At 46.1% G+C, this 18,819-nt stretch overlaps 1 protein-coding gene across 1 annotated transcript in view; it reads right to left on the reverse strand.

Moving 5' to 3' along the window:
- The window catches only part of LOC102561740 (neuronal acetylcholine receptor subunit alpha-7), a 167,998-nt gene that overhangs the window by 128,759 nt on the left and 20,420 nt on the right, over window positions 1-18,819 (reverse strand). Inside the window, exon 2 of the mRNA XM_006276962.3 lies at window positions 5,372-5,511. Coding sequence (XP_006277024.1) covers window positions 5,372-5,511 — 140 coding nt within the window. The remainder of the gene's footprint in view (window positions 1-5,371; window positions 5,512-18,819) is intronic.

The following is an 18,819-nucleotide window of genomic DNA, read 5'->3' on the forward strand; positions in this document are numbered from 1 at the left end:
TTTTCAATGAAGCATTTAAAAATCTTTTTTTCCACAGAAGCCTTTATGTTTTGTAGTTCTCCCCATGCCCCTCCCCATATAATCTTTGGGCTACAGGATTAAATTAACCATTCTGAAAATTATAGTGTCCATTTTTAGGCTGTTAGAAAGCCCCAACCCCTCTGGCTAGTGTATTAAAATGATGACAGTAACAAAGAGGGTATCACAGTTTACCAGAAGCAAGGTATCTCATAACAAGATGTTTTAGCTAGACTGATATAACTCAAAACAGGCTACCTGTCTGCCTGTATTTTTTTTAAACATCATAAATAGTGTGTTGCATGTTTTAATTTAAACTTCAGTTGGATTGCCAGGTCCTGGCCCGACTTGGTGTGTTGTATTAGGATCTGGAACTTTGTCTCCTATCCAGCTGCACCCAAAGACTTGTCTGCATTTCTCTTTTAGAAGAAACAGGTAAGCCTTCCTACTCAGTCTGGTGCATTCTGATTGACTGCTATCTCCTTGCAACCCTTTCGGAGGGAGCCAAAATTTGTTGGTTCCACCTGCACTAGAGCTTGAATATCCTCTCTAGGAAGTGCTTGGAGATCTAAACTCACTGCTCGTCTCTCCTAGGTTGTATCTTCCTTTGCACAGGTGCATCAGAACCGCAGTACCTCTTGAAGGGGACAGAGACAGCCTGTTACACCTTGTCTTGAAGGGTGTTGTAGACTGGTGCAGGAAGAAAGCAAGATAAACACTACAAGTTATATGGGATGGAGGAAGGGAGGAGAGGTTGCCTGTGTTCTATAATACTGATAACAGAAGAGTGGGGGGAAAAAAATTATTCCTAGAGCTTGAAGGGACTGTTTGTATTGAAAACTTCCTGGGAGTAAAGAAAGGATTTTGCCTTGGATTATTGTATTCCAAAACTAGCTGTGGATCAAATCTCCAACTCAACCTGAACCAAATCTCCTCAGTGTGGGCAGTCCAGTCTTGCTGTGTGCAAGGACAAAAGAGTTTTAGAATCCTATATCAGAAATGTACATGCTTGTTCTCCCGCTTACCATTGAGCCAACTCCACAGGGATTTTGGTCATGATACTGCAGAGCAGGGATTTGGGGCAGAAAGGAGGTCAGCCCTAGTATAATGCTTGATAAAATGGTCTGTACTTGAACAGAGAAAAGCTATTGTTTTCAGGTGTCAGCGGGTGCATCTACACAAGACACTACGGCACTGTGGTGATGCGCTATGGTGCCGTAGCATCCATTGGCAAAAACTGTGATGCTGCCACTACCTGAGTGTAGCAATGTACTCCCTCATTATAGTGCATTGCTCTGGTGGCATAGTGGCCAAAAATAATCATGTGCAGCCGGCACTGCACAGGATGGGCTGGTACTGTGCTGTCTTTTAGTACTTCCAAAAAGGAAGTACTAAATGACAGCACAGTAACAAAGGCACCATACAGTCATGTGTAGATGCACCCAGCTTGTTGGAAGATTTTACCCCTTCCTATGTGGAGCCTGCTACCTCTAGACAGAATGACCATTCCTTGGGCTCCTGCTTGTACCAAACACAGTGGATCATCTTCTCAGTGAGTGGAACTATCAAGATCATGCATCTCAGGTTCTGATATGCGAAGCCATCCTGGTTCAGCACCAGCTCTTTCCATAACAGGGATTCGCAAGGCAGGTGTTCTCCTTGGAGACCATGCAGCAAGTAAATGGTAGGATGGAGTAAGTGAAGCATTCTTGGTTGAGGGATTTAATTGGTGGATAGTAGGAAACCTGGCAACTGCTGTATGTCAGATAGAAGCCTACGTGGAGACTAAGTTCCTGGAAGGCTCACCATGGCTGCATCTCCAGGTGATGATTAAAAGAGGGTATATGGGATGTTTAATGTACCATCATGGAGGAAACTGAAGTGATACATGTCTCCCATAATCTAAGTGCCACAGCTCATCCTTGCTATGTGTTTTGCCTATGATCAAAGGGAGCACTAAGCCAATTCTGCCTCTGTGTGAAGTGTAACTTTGTGTGGTCTTCTGCGTATGTCTAAACTTCTATTCTGGGTTGAGTTGAAGGCCCTCCCTTAACTACTCCCAGTTCCGTAAGTCATTCTTCCCAGTGGCATAACAACCAGAGTTGGCACCTCGAGCAAATCCTCTAGGAAAGGGGTTCCCAACCCCCAGGCCACAGCCCAGTACCAGGCCATGAAGGGTTGGCTGCCAGTCCACAGGAGGGTTGGCTGCCGGACTGGAAGTCCGGAAGTGACCGGCATACTGCAAACCGGCAGCCAGTCTTTTTTTATACTGAGCATAAAAAAGGGTTGGCTGCATGCCCACAGTATGCTGGTCACTGCTGGCCCGCAGTTTCCCGGTCCACAGCCACTTCTGGTCCACAGTTTGCCTGTCCACAGTCACCTCCAGTCCACAGTCATTTCAGATCTATGGTTTGCCAGTCCACAGCATAAAAAGGTTAGGAACCCCTTTTCTAGGAGGGTGAGGGTAGCATGCAGATTCTGAGAAAGGGGGACAGCATGCGGTTTCCAAGAGCAGGGGCAGTGGCAGGGGATGAGGGGGCAGAGTACAGCAGTGTTTCCCATGCCAGGAAATCTAAAACAGTCCCTGGCTGAGCTTCCACTGCTGCTGCTGCTGCCCCCACATGCTTTGCCCACCCAGGCTGTTGCTCTTAAAAAAGCAGCAGGCAGGGACTGTTTTGGAGAGCCTAGCATGGGTGTGCAGTCAGAGCCCAGACTCTGCACCAGTGTGGGGTAGTTACAGCACCCCTACTAAGTTGGTACCCTGTATTAATTAATTATCTCTTATTCATCCCTAGTTATACTACTGATCCTTCCCCATCTTTACTACTTTGCTATTGCAGCAGGCAAGAACCACAGAAGGAGAGATTAATAGAGGGCAGGTTTATTACCAGATGAATATGAACAGAAAACTCAAAAGGAACGCTTCTAGGAAACACCCCTCCACCCCCGCAACTACTTCTCTTTCCTTTTGTGCTTGTTTTTAATTAAGGACAGGGAGTAGAATGCAAAATAGCTAGTGGTGGACTTATGTTACACACACTGCAGAGTGACTTTCTTGAGCTGAGCTAAGATGTTGGTGCAGGAGCATTCAATAGCAATGGAAAACCTAAACAGCAATGGAAAACCAGAAGGAAAGCAGCAGAGAGTGGATGGAGGGTCCCTCACCCTGAGGAATAACTAGACAAAGGCTTAAAAAGGACTTTCAGGAGAACAGAGCAAGTTTTCTTGTGTCTGTGTTGCAGTGGTCGAGGTGGCCCAGTGAGAGAGGATAAACCTAGGAAAGGGATCTGCATGAGCCAAACAGGTTTTCGGTCCAAAGGGAGTGGCCAGTGAACTCTTATGGGACAGATATAGGGCCAGTACCGGGGCAACATGTAGGGGGTGCATGTAGGTGTATGTGCACCCCCTGAGCATGACGGTGTACCCCCTACAAAAAGGCACCTCTGAACGGACGCCGCTTGCCACCCCACTGCCAACACTGCCAGCGGCGTCTGAGGGAGCTCCCACTTACCACCACCGTGCTCCTGCCACCGCCGTGCCCCCCAGCCGCTGGAGGCACGTGTCGTTCATAGCCAGTACAACAGGGAGTATGTGAAAAGGACAGCTGCCTGTCAGGGCAGGCAAAGCCCATGTCACATGCTTACGGAAGGGCTCCCAGCCACACAACAAACTCTGTAGCTTGACCAAAAGGACTAATAAGAAACATGCTACTACTTCTGAATGGACTGAGAGAGGTTTCCTAGGTAATAGGCCTGAAGATGCTAAATCCTTTACAGTTTGTTCCCAGCAATGAAGTTAAGAATAACTGGGTGCATCAACACATGCAATTAATGTGCTTGAATCCTCTGCGTAGAAAATTCAGGCGTATTAAACTGTGGCCCCACATGCATCTGAATGTGAGCCAGTCAGAAGCAAATTTTCTCCCAACAGGAGCAGTTCAATCCAGGGCTTCTCCTGCCCTGTTCTGCCCCATTGCAGCAGACACGGGGAGCTCTAGGCTCCCCCAGGTGCCAGTCCCAGGCTGGCAAGGGACATGGAAGCTGGTCCTGTCTCCATAGGGTGGGAGAGAACTGTCCTGGCTGCCCGCTCTCCCTGCCCCGTGTAGCCCCTGCTGCTTAAGCTGACTAGGAGCAATTTGCTCCTGGTCAGTGTCTAGATGTGTACTTCAGCGCATTAATTTAATACGCTGATTTCTAGTACCTGTATCTACAGGTACTAGAAAACAGCGTATTAGACTAATCTACTGCACAGTAATTGCTGTTCATGTGCAGATGGTGACACTTTACTGTGCATTAGATTAGTCTAATGCTCAAAAAAACATCTCATGTAAACACACCCACTGAGTACTCAGTGAAAGCAGCTTCTTGCTTTTTTTGCCCATTTGGGTAAATTATGACATCCTTAGGCCACATGCCCAGGCACTTAGGGGAACTACCAGGTGACAGACCCCAAAGACATTCATGTAGCAAGGCGTGGGTGATGAAGACACCACCCCTGGCACTCGCTTAGAGGGGACACAACAAGCATGGCAGCTGTTACCACAGCCAGCCCAGCTGCCACCGCTGCTGCAGCCAGCCTGTCTGCTCCTGCTGGCTCTGCTGCTGCCACCACCCAAGGCACAGAGCCCGGGTAGCTATGCCTCTGCCTGGTGGGAATAGATTAAATGCTTTCAAGTCACCTAATGTGTCATAAAGTATCCCAAGGGGTTTGCTGTCTCCTCATGCTGCAGCTATCCTATCAGGTGCTAGCCAGTTTTGCAGCTGCTAATGCAATGGGGACTCCCAGCCATCTCAGAGCTCGGTGCAATCACATGGCTTGAACTGCTCTAACATTGCCCCTGTTGTCAATTCAGGTGGGTAGATTGGTGCTGCTGCCTCTGAACCAGTGATGTTGTAACCTTTCATATGGTGGCTCCAGGCTGCTCCATATGTAACTGCACAGTGCACGGGTCCTTGAGAGTAGCTCTCAGGATAACACATGGTCCACAGTTAAAGCTATGCTGTACTGCCTTTGAGAACACCGTATGATAAATAATTTGTAGTAACACATGGTTTTAATTTCTTTAATATAGAGTGTGTTTTTCTGTAGAAAGCACTGAAAAGCTACATAATTAATCAACTCATGTATAGCGTTGGAGACATCTGTGCATTTAGAGTGGTGCTTAGTTTTCCAAAGTGACACAACCATGCGCTGATGTTCTGGAAAATGCTTGATCAAACCCATCGTGTTCTCAGTTTCCTGTCTTTAACAGGCTGGGTATGAGGAAGCATGCTGTCCCAGCATTATTTGCAACAGAAAATGAATTAGTTACATTAATGTGTTGCCTCCAGAAGCAGGATAACTGCTGACTTACCACGTCAATTATCTGTAGCAGAGACAATTGTAGCTCCACAAGAAGAGGCTGGGAGTCATTCACCACAGGCCTTTCAAGGCGATTGTAGTTTTTCAGCAGTTCTCTATACAAGCGCCTCTGGCTCTCGCCCTGCTGAGAAACTTGCAGAAAAAGAGAATGATGTTAATTAGGCAGCCTGATCAGATCAGAAGGTCCATTTGATTTTGGATGCGCTTGGTCTGATTTTGAAAGCAGAATCACAGAAAGTAAGGGCCTGTCTCTTTGCTTATGCTATTTTCCACAGCTCCATAAAACCCTGTGTGCTTACAGGTACCATGTGCCTGTTTCTATTGCACTGCAACCGAAGAGCTTGAGCTGTGTGAGCTGGCCAGAAACAGTTAGCTTACTTTGTCAGAAAGGCACTGCTGAAGCACTAGGTCTGTCTAAGGCAGTAGTGCCCAAACAGGGAACTGCGGGGACCTATCACTTCTCCCAGCAAACTCAGACAACTGCAGGTTTCTTATTACCAGCAAACTTGCAATTTTGGTTGGTCTGGCAAATGAGGAATTACATGGGCTAATATGCCATAGGATGCCTTACTGGTTCAAACCAGGGGCCTTTCTAAGCCCAGCATCCTGTCTCTGGCAATGCTCAGGAGTTATTCTTTCAGAGGAAGACACAAGAAACTCCTGTATGGGTAGTGTGAGGGTTATGTGGTTGAACTGTTTTGATGTTTCCTGCTGAAAGTGATATTTTTGGATGGGTTTTGTTCTGGCAGGGAAAGTGTTAATGGCTGGATTGCAGTGGGGCTAGGTATGACCTGGTTCATGGCACTGGGCCCTCTGGATGGCGCTGGAAGGGCCTTTCCTGAGAACTGGGCTCTTTCTATATATAAGCAGGGGAGCTGGAGAGTGCACATGCATATGCCTGTGTGAGTGTCTGCCAGTACACAGCTTGCTGGAGTCCACTGAAGCCTGCTGATGCGCTGCCCCAGAGAGCAGAGATGAAGGGAGTCTGCCTCATGGGAATTGCAGCTAGGAAGTCTGGAGCGGTGGGGCAAAGACATGCTGTTAAGGCGGGCAGGGAACCCGAGACCTCCAGGGATGAGAGGCAGTTTCACTGCAGAGACAGTGAGGAACAAAGAAGTAAGCACTGGGCAGGGGTGAGAGTGAAGTGCTAGGCGGCAGCAAGTGTTGAACTTTTATTTTTTTTGTTCTGTCTACCCCAGGCCTGTGGTCCTGTTTTTCCCTGGTTATTCAATTTGGCCTGTTTTTATCCCTGAAATATGTCTGTCCCTGTAAGTTGGTATTTCACCTCAAGGTAAGTTTGCCCTGTCATGGTCTTGGCTATAACTCGGGGTCCCCTCACAGGCAGTTATAGAGTAGTATGCTTATAGGGCATTTGCTTCCCAACCCCAGACACAGGGGCTGCCCTATGGTGGGAAGCATGGGAGTGGAAAGTGTGTGGCTAAGTCTATGCTATGGTAGATGACCAAACATGTTCTTACTGTCCATGGATCTGGTTGTGGCAGTCAATCATATGCTAAGTGTGGGAAGTAGTGAGGACTCCCCATTTCCCTACCCTTTGTGGGGCCAGAGCAAACTGCAGCCTCTGTGCTCAGGAGGGTACAGGCTGCCTGTCCAGATCTTCTGCCACAAATGATGGAAAAAAGGCAGAGCTATGACTCTGGTGAATCACACGCCAAGTAATGGACCAGGGGAGAGAGCTGGGCTCCATTGAAATCAAATGCAAAACTCTCACTGAATTCACCAGGGTCAGAATTATCACTCTGAGATACTGCAATTAAATGAGGAGAGCTGTGGACAAGGGGCTTTCTCTGGTATTTCGTGCTGCCCCTGGGAAGAAGCAGCTCTGAACTGCTGCAATAAGAGATAGTAACAAATAGGCACGTCTGGCTCCATACAAATGTCTAATCCTTTTAAAATCCCACCAGACCCCTTTCTTTCATAAACTTTGCTCTGGTGAGTCCCGTGCTGTGGAACTGTGTGTTGCAGGAAGAGGATAGTTACATTCCTAATCTTTTTAATTCCTTGTAGACTTTTAATCTTTACTTTCAGTGGATTCCCCTTCTTTGTACAGGGAGAGAGGCACATTTGCTCCTATTTACCTCCCATCTTCTCTGGGACACTCATTATTTTGTAAACCTCTGCTTTTCCCTCTCCACCCTCCCCCCACTCTTGCTCTTTCCTTCTCTCCATCAAAATGTCTTTAACTTCCACCTATATGGAAAGCTTTCCAATAATAAAGCCGTCTAGTAATTTCCATTGCTCTTTTCTCTGTCTCTAAGCAGAGCAACCTTTTCCTGAGATAGGGTGACCCAAATGAATGCAGCATTCAAGGCAAGAATGTTTCATTGATTTATGCAATGGTATTGCATTAATTGCAGTCATATCCCCATACCCTGATGTTGCGAAGCACTTATATATGTGCTTAATCTAGCTTCACCAAAGTATATATATGCACGTGGTGTGTAAGAATATTAATGATTAGGAGTTGCTTATTATGCATGTACAGTGCCTGGCACAGTAATGACACTATCTCTGGCTGGGGGTCTCCAGGCTCCACTGCAATACACATTAATAATGATAATTTCTTTGCTTTTTTTAATACAACACAACACTGTGCCTGCTGGTTTTGAACATTGCAGCACTCTAAACAGTTGTTTTCTATGAGCTCTCCACAATGGTATATTGGGGGAGGGGGAACGGGGAAGGATTTTTCTCTGTCGTTACAGCAAATATCCTTTTGACAATCCAAATAAATCAACCAGCTCGTCTTTCTCCAATTATTTATTGTGCTCTAAGGATCCTAGCAGACTGGAACAGCATATATTTTCTTTACAGAAACTAGGTCTGTTTAATAATTTCACATGTTCTAGACCTCCTATCTAAGGCTGCTTGCAGACGTTAAAAAAAACCAAACCCACATTTTACTGAAAGAAGCAGCACATTACTCAGCTTGGCTCTGCAGCATCTGTAAAATTGGGTGCTTCAGTGGGATTTTTGGCACTTTTATCTAAAGCTGATTCAATCAGCTATAAAATAAGAGTGCCAAAACAGCCCCACTAAAGCGCCAGATCTTTACAAACATTGCAGAGCCAGGTTGAAGTAATGCATATCCTCTTCTGGGTATGCATGGGGCTCAGCATGGGAACGTGCCGAGTTTCAAGTAGAGCACCATTTTTGGTTTTTTTTAACATCTGCAAGCAGCCTAAGATTTATGGCTTCATAATTTCCAAGGTCATCACACATGCTTTCTGTTTTAAAGATATGTGAATTTCCTGTCACCTTATGTGGTAGCTAATTGCAAGAAAAAATTGTGTATTTTTGTTACCAGCTCTACCGCTTCATATTTCTGGTCCTCCTGAACACCTTGGACAGTACCATATGGGTGACCTATTGCAATTCAAAGGATCTAGTTGCTACATCACTGATTTTTTTGACATTACAATCTAGGATAGTACCTCATCCTTACTGTCTGCAAAGACTAGCTCTGGCTTAGGTATCTCTACTACACACAATTACCTGTTTGCTTCTCTAACTTTATCTCTCTCAGTCCAACAGACTCATTGATTTGCTTGCAAGTTTCCTTATTTATTTTGTATTTCTTTGGTTATTTCCAGATTCTCTCTTCACTGGCCCTAATTGAAGTTCCTTTCTATTGCCTTCACATGAGCTATGTTTTCACTTTCTTAAGGATATCTTTATAGTTCAAATTGACTCTTGTGTTTTCCAACATGCCTGTTCCATTTTATCTTGCTTCCACGTTTGTTTGGGGGCATGCATGTCTTCTGCTCTGGTTGCAAAAGAAGCCTGTGCTCTGATCCTAAGTACTTAATGTCACTTGTCTTCAGCTTTTACATAGTCAGCTTTGTTTCAGCTTTTGAAAAAGAAATCCAACGTAGGCTAATGCTGATGTAACCATGTTTACGTCATACATGCTTTGTTTTGATTATATGAGGCTGATGAGAGGACTGGGGCTGATGAGGGGGCTAAAGACATGAGCCCTAGGTTGAAAAAGTCAACTATTCAAAAGTGAGGATAGAGTTAAGCTTACCCTTGAAACCATAACTCCCATCCCTACCATGTATGCAGACATTACATCCCCTCTGACACAGGAAGTGACATGTATTATGGAACAGTCTGACCTATGGGACATAGAACTGAGCAGCAGAACCAGAACCAAAACTCAGGTTTCTGGGCCCTGATCTCTTGCTTTAATAAAATAAAAACCATATTTTCTCTCCTTGCAAACCCATGCTTTAGTCACTGTCCTTCTTGTGCAACAAATGAAGCTGTGCTATTTTGACAAAATACGTGATCATTAAATCAAAGGCCCTCCCCTAAAGACTACATAAAAGCAGCTGAATAGAATGGTCTTATTTCTGACATTTCCTAACAAGAGCACCTGACATTTGCAATATTAACACTCTTCTGTTGCAGATGTTTTTTGAAAAAATATTTTTCTTGTGTTTATTTTTATAAAGAAAACAGAAAACCATCATGTAGAGCCACACTGACCTCTGCCTGGCCAGCAGCAGAGTCTGAACCCAGGGCCCTTAGATCTAACCCCCAGACCTTTCCATTTGAGATGGAAGAATAACTGACAGTAGCAGTACTCCGTTGTTACCCTCTGCATGGACTAATTTATGGGACACTGTGACATGTTTTGCCAGTGCCTTTCACACCTATCTGCAAGACAGCATTAAAAGAGTATGAATCAGGATTTGTGGGGCCTAATCCTGGCTTTGCAGTGAACAGTAGCGTAGGGCACAGCCAAGGACATATTCAATCTGAGTAGCTGAGACAACAGTCTGTCCTAGTAAAAAACCAGGGCTGTTATACAGGTCCCTTATAAACAACTTTGTGCAAGCTACTACAGGGATGATATTTCCCTGCCTGTGACAGTAGCAGTACAATGCCTTCCTTGTGAAAAAGAGCTGTCAAGCACACAGAATTATTAACGTCAGTCAATAGAAAAGCTGAGAGATATCAGTCTATTTCTGGCTTCTAACCAAGCTTTCCTTCCTCTGGGCTAAAGAGGCAGCTGCTACTACTATGTCCCAGGTGGACATTATCCAACATGGGGCTTTTAAGCATGCCCAAGGGGATGAAAATCTGTGAGGGCCAGAAAGTCTCTGAGTTGGGTATGAAAGTATCCATGGGGCTGTCACATTCTCAGGGCAGATGGAATAATCATACATTTGAATAACAGGACCCAAGGACCATGTACAAGAAGTGATTATTCAGATTTCTAACCTGGTCAAATCTGGGCAGACTTTCTGGGACCATCAATAATTCTAGCCTAATGCAGAAAATAAGAGGTATTAAACAGCCTGACAGGGGAAAAAACAGTGGGTACCAAAATGCTGTTTTAGACACAAGGACCAATGCCTGGCAGCTGAAGCCGGGCAAATTTTTATTACAAACAAAGCTCAACATTTTTTTCGCAAAGAGAGGGTGATTTTATCTTGGGATAAATTGACAAGGGAGGTGGTGGCTTCTCCCTTTCCTGATGTCTTTGAATCAAGAAAAGGGGCTGCCTTTCTGGAAGCTGAACTTTTGCCAGACACAAGTTACTTTACTTTGCAGAGTTGTGGGACCATCCCCGCTGCTGCAAGGCAGGCATGAGGTGCCTTGTCATGATGGCCCCAGGGGGAGGGCAGCAGGACAGCCAGCCCTCATCCTCCCCCGTCACATGTACAAATCTGGGAGGCATATGCCCCCCATGCTTCCCCGGGAGCATGCACAGTGACAGGGAACCAGCCTCCTGCTGCCCACCAGATAAGCCACCCATGGCTCCATTCCACTCCCTGCCCAGGCCCTGCAGCTGCACATTCTGGCCCTGGGCTCCAAGCCCCAGGCCTCACGCAGCCCCCAGCTCTACCCAGCTCCCCTCCTCCCTCCCTCCCTCACTATGGGGACCTCAATCCCCGTTCTCAGACTTACCTGCAAGGAGCTGCAGGAGCTGCTGTCCACACTGCCTAGCTGCCACATGCATGTTTGCATGTCCATATGCAAAATGGTGGCCCGTGCCTGATCGCCTTCCTCCCTCTCCCCCCAGCCCCTTGCAGGCAGGAACTCTGCCAGCCTGCTAGGGGAAACCTACCATTTCCCATAGTTTTCTCCATTGAAAGAGAAAATTTGTGTTTTTCTTCTTAAAAGAGAAAACCCCTGTTTTTCTCCTTAAAATGAGAAAATCCACCTTTGTCTCTGGTGAACGGAAAATCTCGATCCTTGGTAAGAAATACCCTGTAATCTTCAGGAAGTCAGATTATATAATCTAGTTGCCTGTTCTGCATTAAACTCTAGAAACAAGTGCACAGATCCCCAACCCACTTCCAGGACAGGAGTTGGTATCCTGTCAGAGAAGCCCAGTTCTAAGTGCAGAAGTCACACATTTAGGCCAGGGATGAAGTACACAGATGGAACTGTGTGAAGAAACTCATGGATACCAGATGCATATGCATTAATTCTCCAGTCTAGTCTATCCAAGGCCTTCCTAAGCCACTCCACTGTCTCCTGCACATATAAAGCAATCCTTCAGGAAGCCTGAAAGGCAGCATGTGTTACTTGTTTGAAATCTGGAATGGGTCAGTGTAAATTGCTGTCCTGCATTGCATGACATGATAGACACAGATTATGTGGGATATGCTTACTGTTATACCCACAATTGGAGGATATGCCCTATGAGGAGAGACTCAGGGACTTGGACCTGTCCAGCCTGAGTAAAAGAAGGCTGAGAGGTGCCCTGATAGCCACCTACAAGTACATCAGGGGAGAACACAAAGATCTGGGGGAGCAACTCTTCAGGAGAGCACCTTAAGGGAGGACAAGGACAAAGAGACATAAACTTATAGAGGGCAAATTCAGGCTACACATAAGGAAGAACTTTTTCTCCATAAGGAAGATTTTTTTTCTCTCGCTAGAATCTGGAACACACTCCCACCAGAGGTGGCGCAGTCACCATCATTGGAGGTGTTCAAAAAGAGGCTGGATGGGCACCTTGCTGACCTTGTCTAAGCTCAATAACTTCCTGCTCACAGCAAGGGATCAGACTTGATGATCTGACAGGTCCCTTCCGGTTCTATGATTCTATGATGGAGCTGCAGCAGATTATGAAGCAATGTAATATGATTCTGAAACCCTTGAATAGCTTTTAGTTGTATCAAAAGGTTTCACCCAGTGGAGGAGATGCAAATGTATTTATTCGCCAAGGCAGGAGCTCCTTGGGAGGGGCAGAGCTAGCATTGAGGTTGCTGACAGCCATGCAGCTCCCTGATGTAACTCATGGCACTTTGCAGAAAGCACCATAAGTTACAGCATTCCCCGAGACCCAACAGACATTCACTGTTGAGTCTGGAAGGGTGTGACAGGTTCCAAACTCACTTACCACCATGCAGACATCCTAATGGCTGGACTGGGGGCAAGCCGGCCACCACCATGCAGCTGAAAGGTGTGCTAGTGGTTGGTCCGGCACCAAAGGGCTCCAGACTTTAAAAAAGCCCAAAAGCAGAGTTCAGGAAGATTTGGAGGGGTGGGGGGGGGGGGGGGACACTGGCAACAGAGCTGGAAGTTCTCCCTGTGGCCAGAAGTGGCCAAGTGTGGACGGCCTGGTCCAGCAAGCCGGAAGGTACGGCGAAGGCTAAAGGCACCAACAGGGTGCCAAGGGAGCACTCAGAGGCAGATTCCTCAGCTGGCAGGGAGCTGATAACTCCCCCCAGGGCAAAAATCCCCAGAAAAGGGGGTAAAGCCCAGTTTGCCCAGGTGGACCCAGGTACTGCCTTCGACACCAGCTGGATTGCTGCAGCCAGTGAGTCGGGAGAGGGTGGCATATTGGGCGTGGCTGAAGCCTCTGGAAGGGAGAAGCCAGCATAGGACTTAGTTAGCTGCACCGCCCCCCCCCCCCAAAAAAAAAAATCATTCACAGAACCAGAGTGCCCCATCAGGGGACTTGCAGAACCATTAGCAGAAAACAAGCACAAAAGGATGCACCCCATGACACTATAGTACCTGGCCAGGTGGAACACAATCTTAGAAGCAGGTTCAGAAGAGGAGCATCCTTGGGTGGATCGTCCATGGGAGATAGTTGCATGGAAAACCGCCCAACCCTGCATGCTGAAAGAAAGCACTCGGCACAGGGTCATCATTCCCCTGTCCACCACCACATCCAAGCTATTTTGGTTGAATTGTTGTTTGGTTGTAGTTTTACCAAGGCTACAGGGTCACAGCCAGACTTCCTGCAGCCGTCCCTGGTTCCAAGCCTCAGCAAAGGATGGGAGGACCCCATCATCACATTAGCTGCATCATCCAAGCTGATCCAAACACCCAAGCAGAAATGGGTGTGGTGTAGGGAAGGAGGAGCCCCACAGAAGATGCACTAGCAGAGTCAACGAGGGCACAGAAGAACTATTGAACATCACCTCCGGAAGTAAACTCCACTGAACAAAAAGTTGTGGTGGGTGAGTAGCCCTGGCGCAAAGTAGCCAAGGTGGCGAGACACACCCATCAATTGACACGGTGGTCATTAGCCTGTTGCAGGGGGGTTGCGGGATTGAGCTGCAGTTTGGAGTAGTTGCATGTCTTCAGCCTCTTTCCTGTAGCCCTTCCTCCTCCTCCCCTCCCCTCCCGCCCCCCACTCTCATGCTGTCTTCAGAATGGAAGGGAGGGAAGGCAGCTTGGTCCGGGGTTTGCTCAGCCTGCTCTGGAGGGTGGGGCAGGTGGACTACCTGGGGCACAGCTGTACAGCTCTTTCAAACTGCCAACTGCACAACAAACATAACTTCTGTCTGCAACCTGAGAGGTAATAGCATGCAGCGGAAAAGTCTACAGACCTGTTCTGTGGAAGCAGCAGGTGGCAGCTGCCTCAGGCTCCTGCCTAGTGTGGCTTAGCTGGCCTGAAGAGCAGTAGATTTTTCCTACCTGAGCATATGGGGGAGAAGATCTAACTTCCCATCTTTTGCTGCTGGCTTTGCCATCTGAACCATTTACAGATTTCCCATGCTTTGCTTCCTTCTTTCCCCCTAATGACAGCAGCATGGGAGAATGGAGAAAACCCACTGACCTCCCAGAGACCAAGACTAAGAAGGCAAATTTTAGGAAGATGAGTTGGTGGGTTGCTTAAGAGGTTGTGTAACCCTCATTTACATTTGTAGGATCCCCTCTGTGCTGCAGGCCCTCTGTCCCTGGAAATGGACTGGCAGGGAGCCAGAAGTGGGCTCAGGAGGCCTGAGAACTGGTGCAAAGACACAGACCTGAATGGGTAACTCTGGCCTCTTCCAAATCCTGTTCATAATATACAGATTGTGAGGGACCCCTGGGACTTGTGCACAGAATTACTGCTCTTTACATGGGAGGAGCTTATCCCAGAGGTGTTTTCTTTCCACCCAAATGGGCCTTGCAGGGAGGGGTATTTGGCAAGCACAGCAGTTAAGAGCAGAAGGTGCAGCTTCTGGTGCCCTGCCTTTCTCATTGGCTTCCTTTGTTATTGTGGAGGGATTTACAATGCCTCCATTCTTCATCCTATTAAATGCAGAGGAAATGCAAGGCCTTGGATGTAATGGTTTAAGGAACTGAACCTGGGAACCTTGGATCTAAAAACACAAGGGTCTCTGGTACTAAGCTAAAACCCAGGCTCCTTAATGCTATCTCTGCCCCAGAATCTTAAAGATTTGTACATAAACTAGCCACTAGAAGGGAATGCAGATCCATATTGAGGTTATGCACACAATACTGTATTTGCCTGCATACAACTTTCCCCAAAATAAGACATGTGCCTTGTTTTGGGAAATGCAGAAAGAAGTAAAAAAGATTTTTCTAGACTTATGACTGCATAGAACAGGGACAGAGCCTAATCTTCAGCTAATTCACCCTCCCTTTCCTATTTCATTAAAAGCTGAAACCCTAGCTGCTGCTGAAGACTGCTCTGCATGGGTGGATCTATGATTTTGGAAAGAGCTACAACATTTCCAGGGCTGGGAAACAGGAGAAGATCAGGAGCAGCTATCTCTCAGCTATCAGACAACAAAACTGCCCTAAGAAAGCTAAGCTTGATAAGTGAAATATAAAGACTATTAAAAGGAGAGACACCCATTAAGAGCCATGAAGAGCAATGAACCATAAAGTCAACTGACTTTATGGTTCCAGTCCTGCTGCATCAAATCAGGGTGCTTCTATTCTGGGCAGAAAATCAGCTTCCTTGCTTAAGATATGCCCCACAATTTGGAGGAGCTGATTTTGGTGGGGAAGGTGCATGTGGCATATGGTATTTATTGCAATGGTGTTGCATATGAAACATTAAGATGAATGTATCAGTGTTCAAAAAGTGCACCGAAATCTTTGGCAAGACAGAGCAGCCATTAGAGGGCAACAACACATCCACCCCACCCCACCAGAGACATGCCCTCTTGTTGCCCTGAGTATTTCATGCCTTGCTTGCTTTGATTGTGAAGTTTTGAATATTATAATGGTAACTTTGAACAGCTGGTTATTAAAGCCCTGGAAGGCACAGGACCTGGCTGTCTTCTGGAGCTTTTTGTTTTAGCCATGTGCTCAAGTTGTCTGAGCTTCCATCTGCAAAATGGTTTATGGATTTAGGGTTGTTGGTTGTAGCTATGTTGGTCAAAGAACACAGGCAGACATGTTTTTTTGGGTAGATGTGATATCTTTTATTAGACCAACTAAATAGTTAGAAAATTGTTCTGTTCAAGCTTTCCGGCATAAACACCCTTCAAGCATCTAGTCCTTTCCTCTAGCTTCTCAGTTTGTGAGCTGGTGGGCGCTCTCTGGGGTGCTCTGCTCGGTGTCCCCTTGGGGAGCACTTGTTTTGGCCCTTTGACCTTCACGTGCACACTCTGTTTTCTCTTTAGCTGTCCCAAGTAATCAGTTGATGTTTTGTATGGAGCCCAGCCGCCCAAACATGTGGCGGCCCCTAGGGTGCAACCTGCAGACAATGAAAGAACTGTCTGGACCTGCACAGCGGAGCCAGACACCCTGGAAGACTGCTGGCCACCCATCCATCAGTGGCCCTAAGATCTGATGCGGCAGTCCGCAGCAAAGAGGACATCAAATAGTCCCTTCTGATGTTGTGCAGTCCAATGGCTAATGCAACAGACTAGAATCAGAGTTGGGTTCTGACCTGATGTGTGACTCAGGCAAGTCATTTACTGCCTCTGCTTTCCTTTCTTGCTTTTTCTACCTAGACTAGAAGTTATTTGGGGTAGAAACTGTCTCTCACTACAAGTCTGTGTCGTGCCTTTAGACACTTTTGTTATATTCACTGCATCTTAATCAGGTTTGTGACCAGGATTTCCCTCTGTTTGGTGTCTACAGATGCCAGGACTAGCTCCTACTTGATATCTACCCACAGTGTTTTTTTTCCCTCTTTTAAATAATATCTTAAATTATTTTTATCACAGAGATGTCTCAATCTGAGCACTGCTGACTATATATATATATATATATATATATACTTTACTTTTTATATATTACCTTCTTCCTTTGTTCACACTGTTCCCCAGGAATCAAGACTCTTTTGGCTGGTTTTGTGTGTTAAGTTTTTAGAAAGTGATTTCATGCTAATGTTTTATTGTTTTTCTTTCCTACTTTGCTTTTGCAAAGGGCTGAGTGTTATGCACACAGTTCTTGATTCACCTTTTTTTTCTTAGACTTCTCATACTGCCCTCCATAACTGTTTGAAAAATAACCCTTTATCTTCCTTTTACAAATAGCTATTAGCAGGTCTCTATCAGGTCCAAAATACATGTTCATCTTTTTTTATTTCTCTTGATTCAAGATTGATTTTAGGAAGCTGTCCAGTAGTTCAGCATTTTAAAATCTTCACTACTTGGACTCCTGTAGTTCCAACTCCCCTCCACCGCCCCCCCCCCCATCTCCCCCCACACGCTCCTGCTTTTCTAATCTTTGGTCTCTTGATAATTAGCAAATTATATTGCTCGGTAAATGAGAAGGTTTACATACTAACAAGCTTTTAAGAATTTTTTTTTTAAATACTAAAAAGGACTGACTCTATTAGGCATTACTAAAATATCCTAAAGCTCTTCTAGATTCTTATGGAATACTGCTGTTTAAATATGTGTTTTTGCAGTAGCTTCTTATTGGATTCTTACAGAGCTTCTAGCTAGGTGTGCATAAGGAGTGTATGTGTCACTTTGTCATATGGGGATTAACAAACATTTGTCTTGTTTTAGTTTTAAGAATATAAAATATAGGAGGAGGCAAAATGTGAAGATTTAGAGTAGGGGTGTCAAACTGATACAGCCTTGTAGGCCAGATGAGTAGCATGGGGCTGGTCCACAGGCCAGGTCAAGCCCACAGACCCTCTCCTCCTTCTCCAGCATACCTGGAGCAGTTGCTGCAGTCAGTCTGTGCATAGTACAGTTCCCATAGTGCTGGAATCAGCACCCCACATGGCACAGTCTGGCTAGAGCAGCAGCTGTGCTGCACACTCTGGCCACCCCCGTTGGACAGCACTGCATGCAGCGCCAGCTCCAGCCAATTTGGGACCCAGGCTGCACATGGCACTTGTGAGCACCATGTGTAGCGCAGGTCCCAGACCAGCTGGAGTAGGCACCATGTGCAGCACACATCCCAGGGCAGCTGCCAGATTCAGGAAGAGTCCCAGACCAGCTGGAGTGGCCACCAGATCAGGTAGGTTGGGGGAGATGGAGGGGGTCTGTGGGCCTAATCCAGCCTGCAGACTGGCCCCACACCAGAAGTGTGCATCATGTCCTGTGTGGGTCTGATCAGATCCAGAGGCAGCACCAAGGACCAGATAGTGGGGCTCTGCAGGCCATATGTTTGACACCCCTGGTTTAGAGCATAAAGTATTTTTCAGATGTCTGTACATAAGCCTAAGAATAGGGAAACACATTAGAAAAATATGTGTTCAATCCACTTTGGGTAAGACACGTGGACACATGGTTCAGTGTGTGTGTACAAGTATATGCAGATTCAGAGGATGTAAAGCATGTCATTGCCATATGTCACTTAGTCCCAAAAGAGATGAATGTGTCCTATCTGTTTTTGTTCTTATGTGCAGTCAGGGCTATGCCACAACTGCCAGCATGTTATTTTTATTTTAATGCCTTCAGCCCTGAGTATCATGTGTACAAAAAACTACCAGGAAAAAGTACTGTGAAAACCGTATTCTTCTTCAGGTAGGAAAGGTATAACATCTCATCTCCTCATGCATATGCTCTGTGTTTGACTTTTTCTTGTGTACAGTTAAAACCTCTTTTATCCACTTCCCTTTTGAGTAATATGTTTGATTCTCACATGCAAATCTCATTGCATGCCCATGAATACTGTGAAAAATATTCTGTGATTTCTGAACAGAAGGAGCTACATTTTGTTGGTCTGAAGACTGATGTAAAGGAGTAGAAGTAGACTGCTAGTCTCTTTGTATTGGGCAGAGTTAAATGTTGCTTG

Source organism: Alligator mississippiensis, chromosome 3 (genome assembly GCF_030867095.1).
Source record: "Alligator mississippiensis isolate rAllMis1 chromosome 3, rAllMis1, whole genome shotgun sequence".
Lineage (NCBI taxonomy): Eukaryota > Metazoa > Chordata > Crocodylia > Alligatoridae > Alligator > Alligator mississippiensis.